Source organism: Cornus florida, unplaced genomic scaffold (assembly GCF_030987335.1).
Source record: "Cornus florida cultivar Cherokee Brave unplaced genomic scaffold, ASM3098733v1 CherokeeBrave_3.0.0_Hap2_Chr01, whole genome shotgun sequence".
NCBI lineage: Eukaryota > Viridiplantae > Streptophyta > Magnoliopsida > Cornales > Cornaceae > Cornus > Cornus florida.
The window spans coordinates 113,742,522-113,765,645 of NW_026775571.1; the positions used below are offsets into that span (position 1 = coordinate 113,742,522).

General features: G+C 36.6%; 1 protein-coding gene and 1 pseudogene across 2 annotated transcripts; one reads left to right on the plus strand and one right to left on the minus strand.

The window, feature by feature from the left end:
* The first annotated feature begins 12,661 nt into the window (after positions 1 to 12,661).
* Positions 12,662 to 14,329, plus strand: LOC132281100 (adenylate-forming reductase 03009-like; annotated as a pseudogene).
* Positions 14,330 to 15,663: 1,334 nt separating this feature from the next.
* Positions 15,664 to 21,416, minus strand: LOC132315339 (malate dehydrogenase, mitochondrial-like). Of its 2 annotated transcripts, none has more exons than XM_059813889.1 (7): positions 20,860 to 21,416; positions 20,568 to 20,741; positions 19,928 to 20,096; positions 19,410 to 19,516; positions 19,142 to 19,263; positions 17,539 to 17,656; positions 15,664 to 16,188 (listed from the first exon to the last, which is right to left on the minus strand). In XM_059813889.1, the coding sequence occupies exons 1-7, from the start codon at positions 21,136 to 21,138 to the stop codon at positions 16,051 to 16,053; spliced, it is 1,107 nt and encodes a 368-aa protein (XP_059669872.1). In that variant the 5' UTR covers positions 21,139 to 21,416; the 3' UTR covers positions 15,664 to 16,050. The 2 variants fall into 2 exon arrangements, with proteins under 2 accessions (XP_059669872.1, XP_059669873.1); XM_059813890.1 differs by having other exon boundaries at positions 19,410 to 19,471; positions 20,860 to 21,409.
* Positions 21,417 to 23,124: the final 1,708 nt, after the last annotated feature.

Consider the following 23,124-nt stretch of genomic DNA (forward strand, 5'->3'; position numbering starts at 1 on the left):
TACACCGCGCCGCACTGGATCAATTCTTTATTGTGCCGCCGCTCCACATGCGCCAGTTACCTAGTATATATATATATAATTATTTTCCTAACAAATAATAGGAAAATAAATCCTAATAAATTCCTAAAAATATCAGAAAAATTCCAAAAAATTACAGAACAATTCTAGAAAATAAAGAAACCATAATTAACTCTCTTGGGTCACAAATCAACCTATAGATTGATTTTAAAATATACATAACACCTATATATATCAATTAAAATCCAATAATCTAAAAATCAAATATAATAGTTTATACTTTTTAATTATACCGATCTAACCATAATTTTTAAACAAATAAATTTAATTAAAGCCTTGATACTCAAGGTGAAATCCTTATGAGTTCTAAGAGGAAAGTTAGAGAAAACTCGCCTGAAGGTTTCGAAACGAAACCGACGCTTTAAGCTTTAATTATCTCTTCCAATTCCGACGTCCTCCTTTTCAGATCCGACCTCCTCCTTGTCAGTCCTTCTTCTTCCTCTCTCTCTGTCTGTTTTATTTTTCTAACGTGTAAAACCTTTAACCCTAAAGCCTTATGTGTATTTTTATACACCTTAAATTCCAAATCCTATTCCAACTAGTATTATGAATTAAAATAATAATCTTTAAATAATTTATATCTATAAACATATATATATATAAATATATATTCCTTCCATAATTAACTCATTAGTTAATTAAATCATATATACTTATAAATATCAATAAATATATATCTATATATATATCTTTCCATAACAATTATTAATTAATTATATTTATATATAATTATATATATATATATATAAATATAATTGATACAAAAGTGATCATTTAAATAATTAAATAACCACGGACCTTCATTAATTAACCCAATAAGGTTTCATACAAGCCCAAGACCACATCTTTTGGTCCAACTTTCCGTAAGCCCAATTCAATTAATTTAAATAAATAAGATAATTAATTAAATACAGAAATTAAAATAACTAATTACATGAAGCACATAAACAAACAAGAATTTATAACTAAGTCATATAATACCAATAAAATCAACACACCAATAATTCAATCAATAATCAACCACACAAACAATCAATCATCATACATAATCACGAAATATAACTTAATTAAAATAAGATAATTAATCTAGCACTCAATAAAATAAAATAAATCATTGAAAAATAAAATAAAATAATTAATCCTAATTAATAAATCTTTTAAAATTATCGGGGTATTACAGGGCACGAGTTGCCAAATAGGGATCGTGTTTTCGGTGTTTAGTACTGGTGGTGGCGGTTAGGGAAGTTGTCGTGGAAGACAGATTGAGGATGATTAGGTGATTAGATGTGAGTTATGTACTCGGTGTTTTTATAGGCGTTTGATTCGAGCAGTGTCTGGAGGACAAGTGTCGATGTCGCCTTAGAACTACGTGATTAAAGAAAGTGAATGAGGGATTCTGTTGAGGAATAATGGGAATGACTAATTTTGATTTTGAGCTTTCAGGTATAAGATGGTCGTATTATGTGTTTTGAAGAGGTGGGAATTGAACCGAATGATGTTATGAGTTGTTTACCTGGTATGGGTGTTATGAAGAAATTAGAGATCTTTTATGCTGGTTGATGATTGTGATGTTTGGTGCCATGTTGTTTCCAGCTTGTTAAGGGTTTGTGATTAATGTATGATTGGGATTTTTAGAGTGGGTATATGACTGTATAGTTGTTGAGGTTACGTAGAGTGATGGATTGATGGTAAGTGGATCTCATTGTTGTTTTGTGAAAAGCGTGAAAGTGTATTTAAGGTGTGGACCTGAGGACAAGAACAATGTCTATGCTGAGATCGGTTCAAGGATGAGGATGGCCTGGCCAACCATTTCTCCTGAATCAATCCCTCTTTAGCACGATATTGGGTCAAAGGTCAATGATTGCTTTGAATTATCACGAATAGTGAAAGCAGGGTATTGCGGGATGTGTCGACGTGATAGTGTGGATTTAGGTGATTTATCTCGGGCGACAAGGTATGTTAAGTGGGACCAAGTGTCCAATCCGTTTGATTATTGAGGATCTGTTTTGAGGATTGTGTCCTAAATACGAGGATATTGTGCTTTTCTATTTTGGTGACTAATGTTTATGCAGCCGTTGGGGATTCATTGTTCAACAATCTTGAGGTTACAGGCGTAATGATTGTCGTATAGTGTGTGTAGCAGTCATTGGTAAGATTATGTGATGGTGTAGATGTGTGTTAGATGACGAGTATTGGTTTGACAGGGACATGTAGAATTGAGTTTAAGCTTAATTGTGAGATGGATATGGTTCCTTATCTAGGATTTTGTATGTCCTTTAAATGATGAATTGAGTAAGGATGTTGTCATGTTCCGGGGCCTTATGGCAGATTTCTTTTGGGACTTTGGAGCCTTCCGTGGCTGTGTGGAGTAGGCCGATTTTCATCTTCAGTCAGGCGTAAAATCTAGCTGATCTTGTGTTATGAGGAACATGAGAGATGAGTACCCGTATTGGGCTTTAGTGGTAGTAGTATGTGATTGCCTAGTGACGAGTGGCAGTAGTATGTGATTGCCTAGTGACGTCCAGCGTCAAAGGTAACAATGTTGGTGAGTTCATGGTCTTGAGGTTTTGTGAGCTTTTCTCGGGGTTATGTGTGGCTGTGAGCCTTATTCTTTAAGGAGGGTAGATTTCTAGGACGAAATCTTTTAAAGAGGGTAGGTTGTGATGTTTCTATTTTTAACTATTTTCTATTTTTGGGAATTTTCTGATTTTTCAGGGGCATTTCATTGAGTTCAGGACTCTTTGAAATGCAAGTGTTATCATTTCAGCATTTTTCAGTTTTCCGGACCGGACAGTCTCGGGTGAAACCGTTACCAGAGTTGTTATGTACGGGAGTTATGTCTCGGGTCATTTGCATACCATGCATTATTATTTTTGTGCCTAAGTAAATTATTTTAGTGCTAAAATGTGTGGCTATGATATAATTGGAGCATATATATATATATATATATATATATTGGTGGTAGAAATTAAGAAAAAAAGAAAAAAAAAATATATATATATATATTTTTTAAGTGGGGCCTACCATCTACTTTAATTTTGAGACTAAGAGACCACATTGGTCTCATTCTCTCTCACTCTCCCGGCCATCTCTCTCCTCTCATTTCCTTTTCATATTTCTTTTTTCTTGAGGCTTTGATTTTCTCTTCCATTTTTTGGCTAATCGATCAGGTTTCCGGTCTAGGTTCCTTGACAGAAAACGTTCCTCTCATCGTTCTCTATCACATAGTGAAAGGGTTTATTTTTCAGAGGAGCGATAATTATTTTATGAATTTTTGAAATTTGTGGATCTAAGGCTTTGGATGGGGTTTTGGGCCACTTAGAGTCAGATTTCGGAGCTCATCCTTTGAAACAGTAGAATCACCTTGTCGACGGCTATGTTCCCACCGAACAGTTTTCGTTTCCGCCGCCGTTGACTGGCGTTGACTTTTGTTAACCGGCATTGATCAGCGTTGACTTTTCCGGCCGGGGATATATTTTGGCTACTTTTGAGGTAAGGGTGTTCTAATACATAAATTCTTGTGCTTTTTGTGAGTTTTCTTGTTTAATTTGATGTTAAGCATGCTCAATTTGTATAATCTCTTGCAAAATTAGTTTAAATGTTGGTTATGGAACACATGACTATTTGTTACTTGTTGTGTAGTGATTATTTATACATGTGAAGTTAAATTCATGTTTTAAATGCTTACCATATTAAATTTGATGTTAAGCGAGCTCTAGATCGTGAGTCGGGTAATTAAGCTCATGAGGCTTAAGCTTCCTAGACCCATAAGAAACTGGTCGCTCTTCTTGCATCAACACACAACCCAAACCCTTCAGAGAAGCGTCGGTAAATACTAAATACTCGATTCCACTCTGAGGTGTGGCTAAGACAGGTGCAGAAGTTAACTTACTCTTCAATTCAGCAAAAACAGTCTGACAAGAATCATCCCATACAAATGGTACATTCTTCTTAGTCAGATGAGTAAGTGGACCCGCAATTTTGGAAAATCCCTGGATGAACCTGCGATAATACCCTGCCAATCCCAGAAAACTGCGAATCTCTGTCGGTGAGAAAGGCTGTCCCCACTCCATAACGGCCGCAACCTTGGCTGGATCTACTGCTAACCCTTCTTCTGACACTACATGACCCAGAAATTTGACCTCTTTCTGCCAAAATTCACACTTCTCAAACTTCTCAAACAACTGATGTTCTCGAAGTGTCTGCAATACTGTGCGTAAATGTCTGGCATGGTCTTTCTCCGACTTAGAGTAAACCAGAATATCATCAATGAAAACAATGACAAACTGATCTAAGTATTCTCTAAATACTCTATTCATCAAGTCTATAAAGACAGCTGGAGCGTTCGTTAAACCGAAAGGCATAACACGAAACTCATAAGATCCGTACCTTGTGAGAAATGCTGTCTTTGGAACATCTTGTTCTCTGACTCGTAGCTGATGATAACCAGACCTCAAATCGATCTTTGAGAAGTAAGTAGCTCCCTTCAACTGATCAAATAGGTCATCAATTCTGGGCAACGGGTACTTGTTGCGAATAGTGACCTTGTTCAGTTCTCTGTAATCAATACAAAGACGAAGAGATTCATCCTTCTTCTTTACAAACAGTACTGGTGCTCCCCATGGTGAAGTACTCCTGCGAATAAATCCCTGGCTGAGCAACTGCTGAATTTGATCCTTCAACTCTCGCATCTCCACTGGTGCCATTCTGTACGGCGCCTTAGCAATAGGCGTAGTGCCTGGAGCTAAATCAATGACGAAGTCTATCTCTCGACTGGGTGGCAAGCCTGGAATTTCCTGGAATACATCCTGGAATTCCTGTACTACCGGGATGCTGTCAAGAGATACCGCAGTCGCTTCTTGTGAGTCCTCCTCAAGAACGAATAAATAAGTGCTAGGCCCTCTATCAGGTTGTGGTACAACAAGAAGATACATCTCCTGTCCTGGTATAGAAAATACAATAGACTTTTCGTAACAGTTAACCTGAGTATGGTACTGAGATAACCAGTCCATCCCAAGTATAACATCATACGAATGCATATAACACTAACAAATTTGCAAGAAATCGAAGCCGGCCCATATCTATAAGGATATCACCGCTACACTCTCGTAAAATTGCGCCAACTCCCAATGGTATATAAATATTAAGAGGTTGGTCACATAACTGAGTCGTCATACCAGATAAGATAACAAAAGATCTAGACACAAAAGAATGTGATGCACCAGTGTCAAACAGTATACGAGCAGTTCTACCATGTATAGAAAACATACCCTCAATAGCCTGAGGAGCCTGCGCATTATGTGGCATGAAGTTATAAACTCTGCCATGATGCAACTGCTGTGGAGGTTGTCCCGGAGGAAATGGTGGTGCTGGAAGTGCCGGAAAATTCTGAACTTGCCCACGTGGCACCGGTGGGGCCGGTAGAGGTGACGGTTGATTAGGTCTCGGCTGCCCGTACTGTCCCTGCTTAGCTTTGGGACACATCTTGGCCGGATGCCCAATCTCTCTACAGTGATAACAACGTCCCGTAAAAGGACCTGCCTGCCTTCTCTGTTGATTTCCCGACCACTGTTCCTGTCCGGTCTGAGGTACCCCACCTTGTCTACCCTGATTAGGGACTCCATCCCTCTGCACATCTGGGTTTCCTTTGTTTTTCTTCCAAGGTTGATGTCCTTGAAATCTGCCCCGATCATTGGACTTGGTACCACTGCTGCTTCCTTTCTCCACTGTCTGGTAGTCTCGGTTAGCCCGCTTCTCTCCCTTGGACTTCCGGTAATCACTCCTCATCTGGCAGTGTTGTAAAGCGGCATTAACCACCTGGATATAAGTAGTATATGCAGGACTACCTATGATCACCACTTTAATCGGCCATATCAACCCCTTCACAAAGCGGTCTCTCTTCTTTTCTTCCGTATTGACCTCCTCTGGTGCAAATAATGACAAATTAATGAACTTCTGTTCATACTCAGCCACAGTCATATCCTCCTGTTGCAGATCCAGAAATTCAGTCTTCATCGCTGATCTTACTGACATAGGAAAATACTTGTCATCAAAGCGAGTCTGAAATTCAGCATACGTCAATCTGGTCCTCTCATCGACAGTAGTAATAGACTCCCACCATTGCAATGCATTGCCTATCAGCATAAACGTAGCTAGCATCTGTTTCTGCACTTCGGTACAGATTACCATCCGAAGATGACGCTCGCTCTCCTGTTTCCACTGATATGCTAACAAGACATCTGTGGACCCCGCAAATGTCGGTGGATTCCCTCTGATAAACGAGTGACGAGTTTTGTCCCATGACATTGGCTGCGCCACTGGTTCAGGAATAGGTACTATCGGAGGAGGTTGCTGGTTTCGTAGAGCAGATGCTACTCCTGCTGCTACAGCTCGTGCAATAATATCAGCAACTTGAGGGGAAAATTCCTGATTCTCATTTTGAGTTGGGGAAATACTGCGATGACGGTTCGCATTCCTTGTCCCACGCCGAGACATCCTTCTTTTAAATTCAGAAAAATCTAACGTCAGTATATTATAATGGACCGACTAAAAGAATACAAAGAACCCTAATACTTAGGCTCTAATTATCAGAATACACAACGCGGAAGTATAGTAATCACAGATCCCTAAGACACCCGAACCTGGAATGCTCTGATACCAACTGTAACACCCCCACATTTTCCACGCATAAGTTGATCAGGCTTATACACGAAAAACGAGGGATATCAAAAACAATTGGCAATATACAAGCATGGAATACAAAATGATGATAATAAAAGAATTTAAACAGGAAAGGAACACTGAATAATACAACATCCATCCATCATTTATTTAATACAGTACTCCATTACAACTTGGAAATCCTATGTCAAGGATCCCTAAATATAACCCTGAGAGTTCAACGTCAAAAGTAAATAAAAACTGAAACTGAAGTAATACATAAAACTTCTACCCTGAACTGGATCGTAAGAGTAGATGAGTTCGGATGGTGGTCCCTCACTGCTAACCTCAACCTTGGAACGGGTACTGACCGTATCCTGAAATAACAACAATGGTGGGTCAACCCCACAAGCAAGTCCTCTCTACTATGACCCAAATCAGAGAATCAAATAAATTAATCATTAAGAATCGGATGAGTACTATATCTGTATACATCCTAAAGGAACTATCCAATGTATAACATGACCTCAACCAGAATAGACGGTGATCACTTAGACTCACACTAGGTGGTTAAGTGTTGCCTTTCCCTACCCGGGAAATCAGCTATTATACATGGTGCACGGTACTGACAACACAGACTGTAAAGACTACACAGTAGTAACACATCTCAATGTACTAATGAGGTACTGAGCATAACAATTAGGCAATACATGCCAATAATAATACTAAATAAACTGAGAATGTCAATTAGGCAACACATGCCAATACTATTAAACCGCATACCCCGACAGCCACACATCTGTCTATAGCAATGAATGCATAAGGTATAAATGAGTCTAAACTTATTAGCCAGCTCACATGGTTCTATATGGCAACTCATCCATATAATATAAATGTGACATAATTAAACAGTACATTTTTTTCCTGAAATGCACACAGCATAATAATCATGGTTGATATATGATTAACAGTATAAATATCCCATAATATATATTGGATAATTTATATGACTAAAACGTGGCATTATTTAATTTAACAGTAATGTTTGATACCATTTAATAAGATATTAACACTATTTATATTTAACAATGTCATTAAATAAATCACATTAATATCCGTACCGTAAACGAGCCAATAGATACTTAGAAAAGATTAATTGGCCATAAGAATAATTAACGGGTATTAAAATAATAATTTCGTGGCCCGTTAAACCCGTAAATACCAACACAGTACATAAAAATCCAAGTTTAAGGTTCTGGAATTTACAAAACAAGCCCTAGGGGTAATCTGGTAATTTCCAGCAGCTGACAGGGCCCCTCACGCGCCCCCACGCGCCGCCCTAAGCTTCCCCACGCGCAGCCCAGCCTTCCCCACTCTCCCACGCGCCTCCACGCGCGTCTGGCATCAGCCACGCGCGCGCACGCGCTCCCACGCGCGTCTGGAGAGTTCCACGCGCGCGCACGCGCTCCCACGCACACGTTGATGGCTTCCTGCTGACGTGGCGTCCTCCGGTTGGTTGGCTGCCTCGGCTTTCCTACATGCGCGCCACACCGGATCATCTATCATCTCATCTCACCTAATCCAAGGGTCAATGATCCGGGTGTACCGCGGTAACATGGACCGCGATGCACCGAATCAATCAGCTTCATCTAAGGCCCAGGATGCGCGCGCGCACTAACCTACAATGCGCCGCATCACACCGGATCACTCCGGTCATCTTCTTCACTGCCGGTGGCCGGAAACCTCGCCGGAAATTGCAGAAAAGCCCCGGAAAAATCTAGAAAATTCTAGAAAAATCCCTAAAGCCTTATTTAATTATTTTCAGCTATATTTTAATTACATAGGCTAATAAATAAATATCTAACCTCTTTAATAATTAAAAACACATTATTTTAATAAACTAAAAAATAATTTATTGAAATTCCTAGCATGGTTTCTAGTCTCTAAAAACCCGAAATAAATTAAATGAATAATTTATGGATTCAAAGGGGAAAAGTAGATAATAACTTGCCTTTTTGGATTTAAAATAAATCCGCCGGTTGCGCGTAGTCGGGTAAATTTCTCCTACACCGGTCCAAGCTCCTTTCTTTCTTTCTCTTCCTTTCCACACTTTTACAATGGCTTACTAAAATTTATAATTTGTTTCTAACTCCCTTTCCTTCCTTCTAAGGTAGGCTAGCTAATTTATATACAATTTATATAATATAAATATTACAAATATCTATTTTTGCATTTAATTAACCACATTCCCAACCATAAGGCTTTAAGGCAAGCAAGCCAAGTCAAGCAAGATGTCCTAAGGTAAATCCTATCCTAAGATTTAATTTCTTCATCATTACATTGATTTAATACTATTATTATTTATTATAAATATTATTATTATTATTATTATAAATAAACTATTATAATAATAATTATTATTATTAATAAATTATTATAATTATTATTATTATAAATATTATTATTATAATATTATTATTATTCAATACAAATTAAATACTTTAATTAAATAATAATAATTAATCTAAAACATAACCAATAAAAATTTCAAAACTAATCATTATACTATATAGAACATAAAATCAATATTACATGCACACTTAAATGAATAAATTGACTACTTTAACATACACAATTAATTCACATGCACAATTAAATGAACTTAATCTAATAATGTAGCATGCACAATAATGGTAGAAAAATCTACACATAAATGAAAATAAACTAAGCTCTTTAATTAAATATGGGGTATTACACTTATATTATGTTTTGATATAGAAAAGGACGTAACGTTTATAGTTGACCTCGGGTTCGAGTAAGGACCCGGTTAGCGATTCGGACCCTCGGGTTCGGGTCATTACATTTATAAGCTTGTAACTGTGGTTGTTGATGTGCATTCCCTATGACATGATCCCGTCTACTTTTTGACTATTCTTTGAGTGGATTCACGGGGTCCTAAGAGGTGTGTCTTAGACACCTCCTATTTAGTTTATGCTCACCCTATTATTTTAACATTTTTCAGGTTTGGGGAAAGAAGGGGCGGGCGGTAACCCATCGCAAATTAAAACTGGACTAATACTTTTATTTTGTTGTCTTTTGTATAGAAACATGATCATGTACTTTTTATAAATAAAAAAAAATTAAAAAAAAAAAAATTAGTGTAACTTGTATAGTGTTGTAATGGTAGAATTTGTGTAAATAAATATATTTCATGGACTGTAACTTAATGTAATTAAAGTGATTCCTTGTTTAGAAAAGATGGAGAAACGGGACATTTTATATTTATGTGTTGATTTTGGGGATGTTGTATATTATTACATTGTGCATTGGGACATGATAGATTAGTTTTGAGACCAAGTGAGACCATTACATTTTATATGTATTTCAGCAGGTCGTACTAAGAGTTAATCTATAGAGGTCATGGCGAAATTTTTATTTATTTTTTTATTTATTATTTTCTTGGTTCGTTACAGTTAATTAATCTGTGTAAATAGAATTCAAAATAATTTTTTTGTCAGTCATGTTTAATAAAAATATGGTTAATTGATCCATGTAAATAACTCATTTTATTTGGAAAAAAAAATAATTACATTTATTTTATTTTTTTTTAACAAAGGTGTCCAGAGCTTTTGCCCGATTAATCCATGAACCAGTGAAACATGCCCCACCAATCGGGTAAAGTCACATATTTAATAAAAAAAAAAATCACGACTTTTGTTTAAAAGGTGACTCCTTGTAACATATCCATGATGATACTCCTTTTTAGAATATATAAAATTCTTAACCATTTGAACAACAAACATTTATCATACAGAAGACAATATGTATATATCCATATTGATGTAAATGTATGCCAAAATTGCCGTCCCAATTTACAAGTGTTTGAAGGTATTCATGCAAGTTCATATTCGAAGTACGTAGAAGTAAGTGTTAACCATTTGAATAACAAACAAGCATTTATCAAATAGAAGATACGTACTATGTATCTGTTCGCACGGTTTTTTGGTTTTACGCCGGTCGATGGACTCTTGCGGACGTGTCAGAGTATTTGTTTAAAACACTCCAAATATTGATTCGAACACCAGCCAGTCCCTTTTTCCGATGACCGACTCTCATGTGAATGTGTGGGAGAGAGACTAGTAAGAACTTCTAGTAAGGTTCTTTTTTGCCTTGGTGCAATGACTTTTTATCTAAGGTGTTTAAAGGAAATAAAAATGTAATGAAAAGTAAAGTAATTTAAATGAACTAGCTAAATTTAAATTGACTTTAAAATAAAGATGGTTGAAATGAAATGGATTGAAAAGTAATGGTGCAATGGAATAGAACAGGCCGAATTAAATTAACATGAATTTGATCAAAGATTTGTCATTTGAATTCGTTTGCAGAAAATAAAGAATAAATTGTAAATAATTGTAAATAATATAATTAAGCATTGCAAAAAGAATGATAAGTTATTGGAACTTATATTCTTCGAATGAAATTTGCCATTTGGATAAAATAATTAAAAATAAGATTACGTTGAGTCATTTGATGAATTTTTGATTTATACTGATTTGTGGTTGGTACTAGACAAATTGGAATAGGATTACAACTTTCTTATTTATAGAAGTTCTAAATCAACAAATCTATTTTTATTTCTTACTGAAATATCTCTCTGCCTTGATTCTTTCTCCTCAAAATTCAAACTGAGTCAAATCCAGTGTACTTTGCCTTCAATATCGATGCTTTCAGTTTCCTTAGCCGAATACCCTTCTCGGTCATCTACTAATTCATTTGACTTGATCAACTCTTGTTGCTATACAGTTTGCTAATTTTTAGCAACTTCTATATTCGGATAGCTGTAATATTTCCCTTTAAACACATTATTGAATACTCGTAAATGTCAATTGCCTTGTTTAGCTTTGCCCATATCACGGTTGCCACCTTCAACGACCTTCCTTCTCCTTCTTCAACTAAATTCCTACTTTGTAGATATTTAGTTATCCTATTTTCAAATCCAAATCTCATAAAATCCAGCATTCCAAACAAAGTGTTAGAGATTTAGTCACAATAAGGGATTTAGTTATTTATTGTGACTAAATCTCTAGTTTTTCGAATTGATTCAAATCTCTGTAAATATATTTAGCAACAATCTTATCAATAAAATGGCTGAAATATATCTCCCTAGATTTTCTCCTTTTGCCTCACTATTGGCCGACTTTCCTTGGAACCGTGCTGAACAGTCGGCTCCAGTCCACGTCACTATTGAGGTGGCTGCCTAATACGTTTTGATTTATCAATAAAATGGCTGAAATATATCTCCCTAGATTTTCTCCTTTTGTCTCACTATTGGCCGACTTTCCTTGGAACCGTGCTGAACAGTCGGCTCCAGTCCACGTCACTATTGAGGTGGCTGCCTAATACGTTTTGATTCATGCAAAATTTGCCGTACTAATTAAAAGTAGGTGTTTGAAGATCACGGAATTACCTTGCGATCTGTTCAACTTCACATTCAATTAAGTTGATGAAAATATGTAAAATTCGTATGATTATCAAAATGCATTCGGAGAAATCAAAATGGTTGGCGATAAAAGTTATAAAGCAATGACACAATTTATCACGCAAACAACCGTTTCTTGACTAAGTCTACTTGATTGTTCGGTGAATATAAAGAGCCGTTTATGCAATTAATTTTACTATACTCTAAATTAATAATAATAAAAACCTCACACAACACACGTACACGCAAAATGGAGGTCAATGAACCTATTTGAGTTAGTCAAAGAAAAATTACCATGTGCCAGCTACGTGCACTTCGTACATACACATTACACATGCTTATAAATACTCACCTTCTTATGCCACCAGAGAACAAGCTCTCTCAAGCTCTGGTACATTTTAATTACTAGCTAGTGTTGTGGTCTTGAGAGAGAATCAATCAACCATGGAGCCCCAGAAAAGAATTGATAGGTTATCGAGCTGTAGAGGTGTTGCGTTTGAGATCAAACCTCATTTAGATACATTCGCCATTCCAACACAGTCCATTAATCAGCACGGTGGCAACAAAAAATCTTGGCTTCCTTGGGGAAGCTTTTCCAAGGTTTTCCCATCTGGAGATGCGATACAAAGGTCCACTAGTCGTGCCAGGAACCATTTCTGTGACTTGGAGATTGAGGATGACGAGGAAGTTGACCACAGTTTGGAGTCCTTAGAAGAAGGCCAAGAAGATGAGGGACTGAACAAGCAAGTTTCGGAACCTCCTCTTCCACCGGCTTGTAGCAAGCGTGAACAACCACCTTCCAAGCCTACTAAGCCAAAAGAGTCAAGACTGTCTGTTATATTGCTTGATCAAGGCTTGTTCACTGTCTACAAGTGACTCTTTGTAGTTTGCTTGGCTTTAAACATCACTGCCTTGGTGGTTGCAGCAAATGGACACTTCTCTTACGCCAAGCGCAAAGCTGTCCTTTTCTCCCTTGCCAACATTTTTGCTTTGACACTCTGTCGAAGTGAGGCTTTCTTGCGAGTTGTGTTCTGGCTCGCAGTGAACGTCTTGGGTTGGTCATGTGTGCCTCTAAGAATCAAGACAGCCACCACATCCCTCTTACAGTCTCTTGGTGGGATACATAGTGGTTGTGGTGTGTCATCAATAGCATGGCTTATCTATGCCTTAGTCCTTACTCTCCATGACAGAGAGAACACTTCACCTGAGATCATTGGCGTTGCCTCCGCCATTCTCTCCCTTCTCTGCCTATCTTCCTTGGCAGCATTCCCTCTTGTTCGACATCTCCATCATAATGTATTCGAAAGGACTCATCGTTTTGCTGGTTGGACAGCTCTTATACTCCTTTGGGCGGTTATCATCCTCAAAATATCCTATGATCCCATGACTAAATCCTACAGGGACCATTTTGGTTCTAGGTTGGTTAAACACCAGGAGTTTTGGTTTACACTTGCCATTACAGTACTAATTATCATTCCATGGGTGACTGTGAGACGTGTCCCGGTTAAGGTCTCTGCTCCTTCCGGCCATGCCTCCATAATCAAGTTCGAAGGAGGAGTGAAATCCGGTATATTGGGCAGGATTAGTCCGTCGCCCTTCTCAGAATGGCACGCCTTTGGCATCATTTCTGATGATAAGCAAGAGCACATGATGTTGGCTGGTGCAGTTGGTGACTTCACAAAGTCCTTGGTCTCCAACCCACCAAGCCACCTATGGGTTCGACAGGTGCACTTCGCGGGCTTGCCTTATCTTACCAACATGTACGACAGGGTTTTGTTGGTGGCGACGGGTTCAGGCATATGTGTGTTCCTGTCATTCCTGTTGCAGCCATGTTCGGCTGATGGTTGCGTGCTTTGGGTGGCCAAAGGGATTGAACAGAACTTTGGAAAGGAAATCAAAGAGATGATGAGTGGGCACCCTAAGGAGAAAGTGATTGTCCATGACACCGCGGTGCTTGGCCGGCCTAACGTCTCTCAGATGAGTGTTGATGCTGCCAAAAGATGGGGAGCACAAGTTGTGATTGTTACCAGCAATCCGGAAGGGAGCAGAGACGTTGTCAATGCATGCAAGGATGCGGGAATTCCTGCCTTTGGCCCCATTTGGGACTCCTAAATTCAGCATGCATGCAACTCAGTTTCATTCGAGTTTCCTCTGTTAATATGTTTGTTCACTTTTGACATGTTTGATGTCCATTGTTCATTTTGCTTCACCAAAAGGGTAAACTATTTGTTAATTAGTATGGTTCTCTTAATCTGGGAATATACATGGTATGTTATTAAAATTTGTGTGTTCGTTTTATATTTTCATTCTTTATGTAAAAGCCTTAATCGGAATTGACTGAATTGTGCTCAAGAAAGGTTCAATGTTACTCTTTCCATGTGCCTTGATTTTTGTTCTGGTTTGATATATAATAAAGTTTATTAATATGAGAGCAACCAAAACCAAGAGCTAGCAAACCATCATAACATTTTAAGGAGAGAAATACTAGAAACAAAAAGAACAAAACATAAAGACAACCACTCCAACCAAAATAACAATAAACAAGTAAGAGCAAAAGAGGAATTCATTAAAACACCAAACTGCAACAGCAAAACACACAGCTACAGCATATTTGATGAGCATACACGATCCAAACAGCATCCAAACAAATCAGAAGGCGTCAAAAATCTTGGAAATAACTGTATTAATCACCATCCCACATATTGGGGAACTGTTGCCTAATAACAAACAAAGTATGGCAGCTCAGGCCTCTTGTTAGGCCACTTATCTCCTCATTTGGAGTAGCTCTGTTCCAAGACAACCTAACTTCACTTCCCAAAAGTTTGTTATCTATGCCGCTCACGCGAAGAATCCCATTCTCACCTCTTCTCTTGCTCCTTTTCTTCCCCAATCTGGGATCATAAATGTGTTGTATAGGCTTGGAGTTACAAGGCGTGTTTCTACCCACATAATAAGTTTCAAAGCATCATCCTTCTGACGTTAGGCCGTTTGAACGTTGAGAGCAGAAGGTAGCAATGAAATATAAAAAACAACCGACATAATCGGAGAGAAATGGTAATGGAATACTCATTCCTTCGTCTGGTTAATTGCATTAAATTCTTCACTAAAAACTTCCTTACAAGCGAAAGGGAGTAACGCAAGTGAGAAGATTTGGTGCATTTATAGCACAGTGCTATAACACACCGGACGTCTGTGATCCATCACACGTCAAGTGTTCCACCATTAACCATTTTGAGTAGATGCACACATTGGCTTAGCTTCAGATAAGCACCTTCCTTGTAGAAACTAAAATCATACATCAGGCTTCAATGATGTAGTATCATAATCCATTTCTGTTATGGTTTGAAGTTTTCACCTCATTAAAACAACCAAAGAAAAGGAGGGTCCTATCTTTCATCTAAGAAAATCAACTACCCCAAAAGTGCTTTTAAAGCATCAATAAAAACTTCACCAACTGCACTTAATATCCCATTCAATTTAGAACTTCAATTTGTTGGATACATCGAAAAATAACCCTGCAAGCATAAAAATAACACCAGCAGTTGTATTGTTGTAGCCTAGTGGTATCTCTAGAAGGTCAAAGATTCAAGTCCAACTAAGGACAAAAAATGGTTGTGTAGCTTATTAGAAGAACTATTACAAGACAGTGAAACTTATTAATTGGATCTCAAGAGTCAATAATGCCCTAGTTCTCATCTCTGACAGGCGGGCAAAACATTTCGTAAATATATGATTTCTCTTCTGCAGAAGCAAAATTGCAATGACTTCAAACAGAAAGAGCAATAGGGGATTAGCACCCCAACAATCATAGTAAGATAATAAGATTAGTCTAGCTACTGATTGGCAAATTTGATTCCCTTCTCTATTGAAGATTTGAGCTCAGGGATGAGATTTCCAAGACCTTGTTTCTCGTAGTCTGATAGGGTACCCAGTCCAAGGACTTCCTCCACCCCATTCTTTCCAAGCCTTACCTGTTGCATCAAAATGTTCACAAACGTGTCAGAACATCTGATACTTGAATTTAATCAAACAATTAGAACTCAGGGCATTCATTATGCAGGATTGCAAGTGTTCAAGGAAACAGGATACCAGAGAATAGAATTCAAGGTACACAGGAAGAAAACAAGTATTCTACCAAGTACCAATTTCTATTGCACTATGTCATCCAAAAGATAATTAGACATTGTTCTAAGAGGCAGACAAGACCAGCCTGCTATATAAACCTGTGACCTGTGAAACTGCAACCTAAGCCGACTTGATTCAACCACCGGAACATTGCAAGTGAAGACACATTGTAATCATTACACATGGGTAGGTTGTAATGAGCTGGTCAACCTCTGCCATCATAAAAGGAATGAACTAACATGAAATGTTTAGGGTGGAAATTAAAATATTGGATAATCTGAGATATTTAGGTACTACAACCTCCGAGCCACAAGAAAGTGAGGTGTCACAACTGTAGATAGATATATATGATCTATATATATATATATATATATATATATATATATATATATATATATATTATACTCATAGAAATATAAGTACACAGTCACACATGCATATCTTTGCAATGGATGCACATACACATACATCTAGAACTATACTAGAGCCTAATGGTCTAAACCAACGATGAGTCGGAATGCAGTCACAGGGACATATCCACTAAACAATCTTTCCAATAAACCTTTGACTGAAATTGCAATAGGTGTAATTAATATCTAAAAAGACAACATGTCCGACAGGAGATAGTTGAAACCATAGATAGATATACTATACTAACATAAATTTGACTTGTGCATCAGCTTCAGTAATAGAGAGCTCAACTCCCTAAGAGTACACCTCCATAACATTTACAAACAAGACAAGACTTTTCAACAGGATATAAAATTCTTATAAACATCAAAGAACTATTGGAAAACAAGGTTCGGCCAATTCCCTTTAGGACAAGTTAAAATAAATAAATAAAAATCCCTTTAGGACATGATCAGAGGTAAGTTTCTTACAAAGTCAGATGTAAAACAAGTAATGATCAAAACACACATTTAAAACAATCCAAAATCAAGTAGTATCCAGTTAGCACCACTTATGTCATTACTGGATTATATCGACACCCATACGGAAGGATGAATGTCAATATCAACATTACAAGCATGTCAATGATAATTCAATTAAAATTTAATGGTAGCAATGAAGGCTATAAAAATACAAAATAATCAGGTAAATAATCCAACTAAATTCACTGGTACTTTCCAAGCTGCTCACATAACATATCATATATATCCCAATGACATGAAAATCAACAAGTTCAAATTACTCACCTTAGAGGCAAAGAAAGGCAATTCAGTAATGCTTGATTGAACAAAAGAGCATTCGATTATATCTGGTACTCCATTAAGCCCTTTCAAGCAAGCATCAGCAAAAATGGCTCCAGCATAACTGCAAAATACATGGCTATTAATCTCCAATTCAATCATGATTCACTTCTATGATTGCAGAGAACATCATCAACAACTTTAGAACAAAGATATAATATGAAAGAAAATGAAAAGGAAAAAAAAAAAAAATGAAGGAAATTCCAACTCATTCTTATTAGAACAAAACACAAGGAGAGTGCAATAAGTTCAACTTGCACAACAAGATTAATAGTAAACTTATTTAATATAGAATAGGAAAATTAATATAATACAGGAAAATCAAAAGTAAGGGTAAAAGAATAGTATCTTCATCACGATACAAGTACCCTACATGTAGTTTCCATAAAACCCTTTTATTGTATATTTTTATTGCAAATTAACTCAAATTTCCATATAAACCATGGCATGCACCCTTGTAGTAGGGGAATCGTCAGCTAGACCATGGGATTTCTTTCATTGCCCATTGACCAGATAATCATGAGAACCCATAAATTTGTAGCTTTGCCTTATAAACTGATTATGGCAAACTAATCATGCCTCTTCAACATTTGATGGATATCTACAACTTCTACACAACGATTTTTACATTAAGCTAAACTTTCCACAGAATGTCTAACAGTAAATGGATCTTCCTCAGATGAAAAATATTACTCCCTCCATCCCGCAAAGAGTGTCGTTTTTGGGGAATACAACTTTTTAAGAGTGTTATTTTTTATGATTTTTTTTTATAGTAGTATGAGATAAATTTCCTAATATGCCCTTGTAGCAATTTATGAGTACGGTACAAAAGTAGTTTGTCTTGACCCAACCACTTAATGCAATGAGCTTTCAAATTTGAATTGTGGGATCCACAATAGCTTTTTTTAGAAGTTTTAATTACTTTTATAATTTCAAGACAAAGGGTATATTAGGAATATTCAAAAAATAGTGTATTGGATTTTGAACTATGACACTAATTTTGGGACAGCCAAAAAAGGAAAGTAGGACACTTATTTTGGGACGGAGGGAGTATTATTTAAACCTAGATATGTAATGACTTATTTTTGCAACTTATTTTCACTTGAAATCAGATTCATATCAGTTAGTCCATCAATATAACCTCTAAACATCAAATCTCTCACAGGTATAATGTAATAATTGCAACACAAACATAATGACAACAATCATAAAAACTTTCACTGAAAACAAGCTTCAGCTCACATTTAAATAAAATGCTCTAAAGCTAATTCTAAAGAACCATTCATAATCTTGCATGTAAGATGCTGCATAAAGGTCCACATTCGGATGCTAAAACACTTTAGACGTAAGTTTGATACCATATAAAATATGCTCAGCAAAGCAGGTTTCACAAACTCCAAATGGCTACTTAAAAATTCAACTTTTAATTGTCCAAACTACATCAAGCTACAGCAAACAGCTCAAATATAGTACACAATTTATTGTTTAATTTAGAACAACAGTATTTTGAAAAATAAAAATGTGAAATGAAATTGCTATTCTCACTCACGCCATAGATAATGTAGCGGATCCCTTTCCAGCCTTTGCTTCCACGACCTCTGTCCCCCCATCCTGGGTTCTCTTAGTAAGAGCAGCAATATCTTCCTCTGATAAATTGGATGTTGGTGTGGCCTAAAACATTATTCACCAATGACGATGTGAATATCAGAATGCTTGAACTAGTAATCGACTGAACTTTTACAAAAGAGTCCCAGTCTCATCTCATTCAGGTCAGAATATAAAGTGAAATCAAGAGAGAAAGAAAGACGAAACCATACTTGTGAAAATAGGGGGAGAATTGTTATGCCAGCATGACCACCAACCACAGGTACATTCACTTCTGAAGTACAAACACAGGCAGAATTTTGAAGTTGAGAGACGCATTCTTATGGGAAGATGCATCTTTCTTTAACCATCAGTTTGGTTGCAAGGAAAACTAACAAAAATAAATAAAGAAAGAAAAAAAAAATGACTTCCTAAACTTCATCATTTTCTAATTTGCTAATTTAGCTTATTATTTTTTAAAAAATGAATCAGCTCAACTAAGCACAATGATGTGATTAGGTTCATTAGTAATACAAGAAAAGTAGTGTCCTCATACTTGAATGATACCATTTTATGAATATGGTTGCAGTTATCTTTAACTGTACTGTTTAAAGTATTTGCATTGGACCATGTTAATTTCTAGGACTGAATATAGTCTAAATGGATTTTCTTTTCCTACTTTTATCCAGTAAACAAACAGAACAGGAAAATGAATTTAAAATAACCATTCAGAGCAAAAAATGGGATGTACCAGCCACTGGAACGTTTTCCTTCCCAGCATAGAAAGTTTTAGCCCTAACCACATCAAGTGTAGTCACACCAAATAGCTTCTTCTCATCATAAGTCCCAGCCTTCTTAAACACCTCTGCCGCAATCGGCACTGTTGAATTCACTGGATTGCTTATCATAGTCACCAGTGCCTAATTAAATCATGAAGTTCAAATATTTCTGAAACTTACCAAAAATACAAACACATACATATTATACATACCAAAGAAACAAATTTATGTACCTATTGACAAGCACATGTTAAAAGTCGTAACAAAACTTTTACATTAGCAGTCAAGTTATCTATTCATAATAACTGAATACATTAGCAGGGGAGTCAAATTAGAAATAAATATATTCATAATATAGTTAAAGCAATAACAATTGGGGAGATATCAGATAAATTGAGAAAGAAAAATAAATAAACATGGTTAAACTGAGATTGCAGCCTTAGATAAAGTATAATGATGAAACAGGATTGATCACAAAAGTTGGAAAAAAATATTTGCTGAATTGAGTATTACACAGGTACATATAAATGTAAAAACATTTCAAAAGAGAAGCCTTGGTCAGGTGAAATCATGAAAAATAGAAGGCAAAAATAAAACTAGAAATGGACTCACATTGGGACAGAACTTGGCGATGGCAGTACATAGAGACTTGACAATGCTGGCATTGATGTTGAAGAGATCGTCACGAGTCATGCCGGGCTTCCTGGGCACACCGGCCGGTATGATCACGACATCGGCTCCCTCCAAGGCCTGCCCTAGCTGATCCTCTCCCACGTACCCCTTAACCTATCAAAAACCAAAAAAAAAAATTATATATAAATTTTTCATATACTCACATATACAAGTACAGACTACACAGAGAGAGAAGAGTTTGGTAATGTAAGTGAAAGAGATGGATGGATACTTGGGAGCGGGTGTTGATGTGGCTGACATCGGCGGCGACGCCAGGGGTGCCGGCGATATCGTAGAGAGAAAGGGAAGAGACAAGTTGGTTGAGCTTCATGAGAAGGGACAAGGGCTGGCCGATTCCGCCGGCGGCGCCCAAGACGGCGACCTTGCGTTCAGGGTTGGAGTCGGAGGAGTAACATCGGCGGCGAAGGAGCTGATTAGAAGAAGAGCTTGACGATGTAGGTGCTCTTCTCAGAGCTGCTTCAACGACGGATCTCAACATCGTCACTGTCATTTCTAGAGAGAGAAACAGAGGGACGTTGATACTGCTTTACTAGAAGGGGAAGGAGAGAGAAACGTTGACACTGCTTTATTAGGAGGAGAAGTAAAAGGAGGAGAAAAAGTTGTGGTTTTTGAGAAGTCCGTCTCTTCTGTTCTGACACTCAGCAAACCTTTATTTTCTTTAAAAATTCTTTAAAAATTCATCTTTTTCCCCAACATTTCAAACAAAATGTTGGCTCCGCAGCAGAACAGAACAATAACAAGAAACAGGGCCTAAACACAGAGGCATCACTAATGTTTGCGAATACGAATTTGTGGTTTGGAATTGGAATTAAAACTAATTTATTTTAAACTTTTAACTATTTTTCTATAAACTTTAATTTTAAACCTACATTTGGGTTGTATATTGTTAAATGACAATGATTAGTTACTTACTGGTAAATAGTTCACCTTACTCATCTTTCATGAGTTCCAATAAAAAAATACCACATCAGTTCTAATAACAAAATCAGTAAAATAATAAATTAAAAAAAATTAAAAAAAGTTGAATCTACCCAGTCTAATTGAGTAAAAACCCTTTCTCTTTTTGTCTTTCTCTCATGTATTCCCAAACCCAGACCCTCTTCTCTCCTTTGTTTTTCTTCTTTACCATTTCTCTTTTATTTCTCTTTTTCATCACTTTTCTTTATATTTTTTTCTCACTTATATCCGACGATCAAGACAATTCCCGTGAAATTCTTTTTTTTTTTTTTTTTTCATAGAAGTGCATTCAAATTTTCTGACCTCTAGATTGGACCTATGATGATTCTTCATTGTTCGTCACTATGCTGTTCCCAAAGGTTAACAGAATTCTTGGGTCATCAAAATGGGTTCAAAAACCACACAGTTTCTCTGGATCATCTTAGCGTACTTCCACATATCCACTCAGAGGAAGGTCCTTTCGTAATGGATGACCCTCAAAACCATAATCTGTTAATATACGGCGTAGATCCGAATGATTGATGGAAGAAACACCAAACATATCCCAAACTTCTCGCTCATTGATTGATGATGTCCCATGAAGGTGAGAAGAAAAAGAACAGTAGAGGGAGAGGAGGGATGGGTTTGGGAAGCAATGCAAAAAGAGAGAGTGAAGAAGAAGAAAAACTGTGGAGAGAGTTGAGAATCAATGAAAGAGAGGGTTTTTATTCAATTAAAATAGGTCGATTCGATTTTTTTATTCTTTTTAATTATTTTACTGATGGTTATTTTTATATTGAAATACATAAGGGTGAGTAGCTAAAAGAAATAATTTTTATCCTATTAAAAAATAACTTTTACCTCATTCACATTATTTCTTGGTACTGTACAGTATTGATAAAAGTTTGGTTGAGTTTTTTTTTAGTTAGAAAGTTTGGTTGAGTTGGTCAAACAATAAGTTAGTAGTAATAAAGAGACCAAAATTGAAACCCACTTGGACAAACACTTGCCCAACTTGATCAAAAGTAGAATACAAATCACAACAGACAGACAATAACAGACGAGGCATCACCATTTTTAAAAATTCGTCAACTACAACCAACTCTTTAGTAAACAAACATCACATAATCGTCACCTTAACATTAAAAGCTTCTTAAAATATGTGCAAGTACAGTTAAACAATCATCTCAGCAATCTCGGTGAAGTCCATCAAGTACCAGAAAAAAAATATATATTGCAATTGTTATGATAATAATATCTAGATAACCATAATTTTATTGGTTCTTTTGTCTTGAAAAAAAAAAATAATAATTTGTTAGCCATTAAATAAAACGACTGTAATTGCATAGTTTGAAGATGATGATATCACGTAAAATATAAATATTGCTCATATTTTAATCACATTATTCCTTCCATCTCGGCTTGTGAAACCAAATTAATGCCTGTTTATCTTTTCCTTTTGTCAAGTTTTATTTTAATTTTACTAAAATACTTATAGTTGAAAAAATGGACACAATTGGATATGCCAAGCGTATTCCTC

Coding starts and splice junctions, on each gene's coding strand:
- LOC132315339 (XM_059813889.1), bottom strand. CDS start 21,138: ATGACAGTGACGATGTTGAGATCCGTCGTTGAAGCAGCTCTGAGAAGA. Junction 19,517..19,927: donor GGAAAACGTTCCAGTGGCTG/GTACATCCCATT, acceptor TCTTCCCATAAG/AATGCGTCTCTCAACTTCAA. Junction 17,657..19,141: donor TCCGCTACATTATCTATGGC/GTGAGTGAGAAT, acceptor TGTATTTTGCAG/TTATGCTGGAGCCATTTTTG.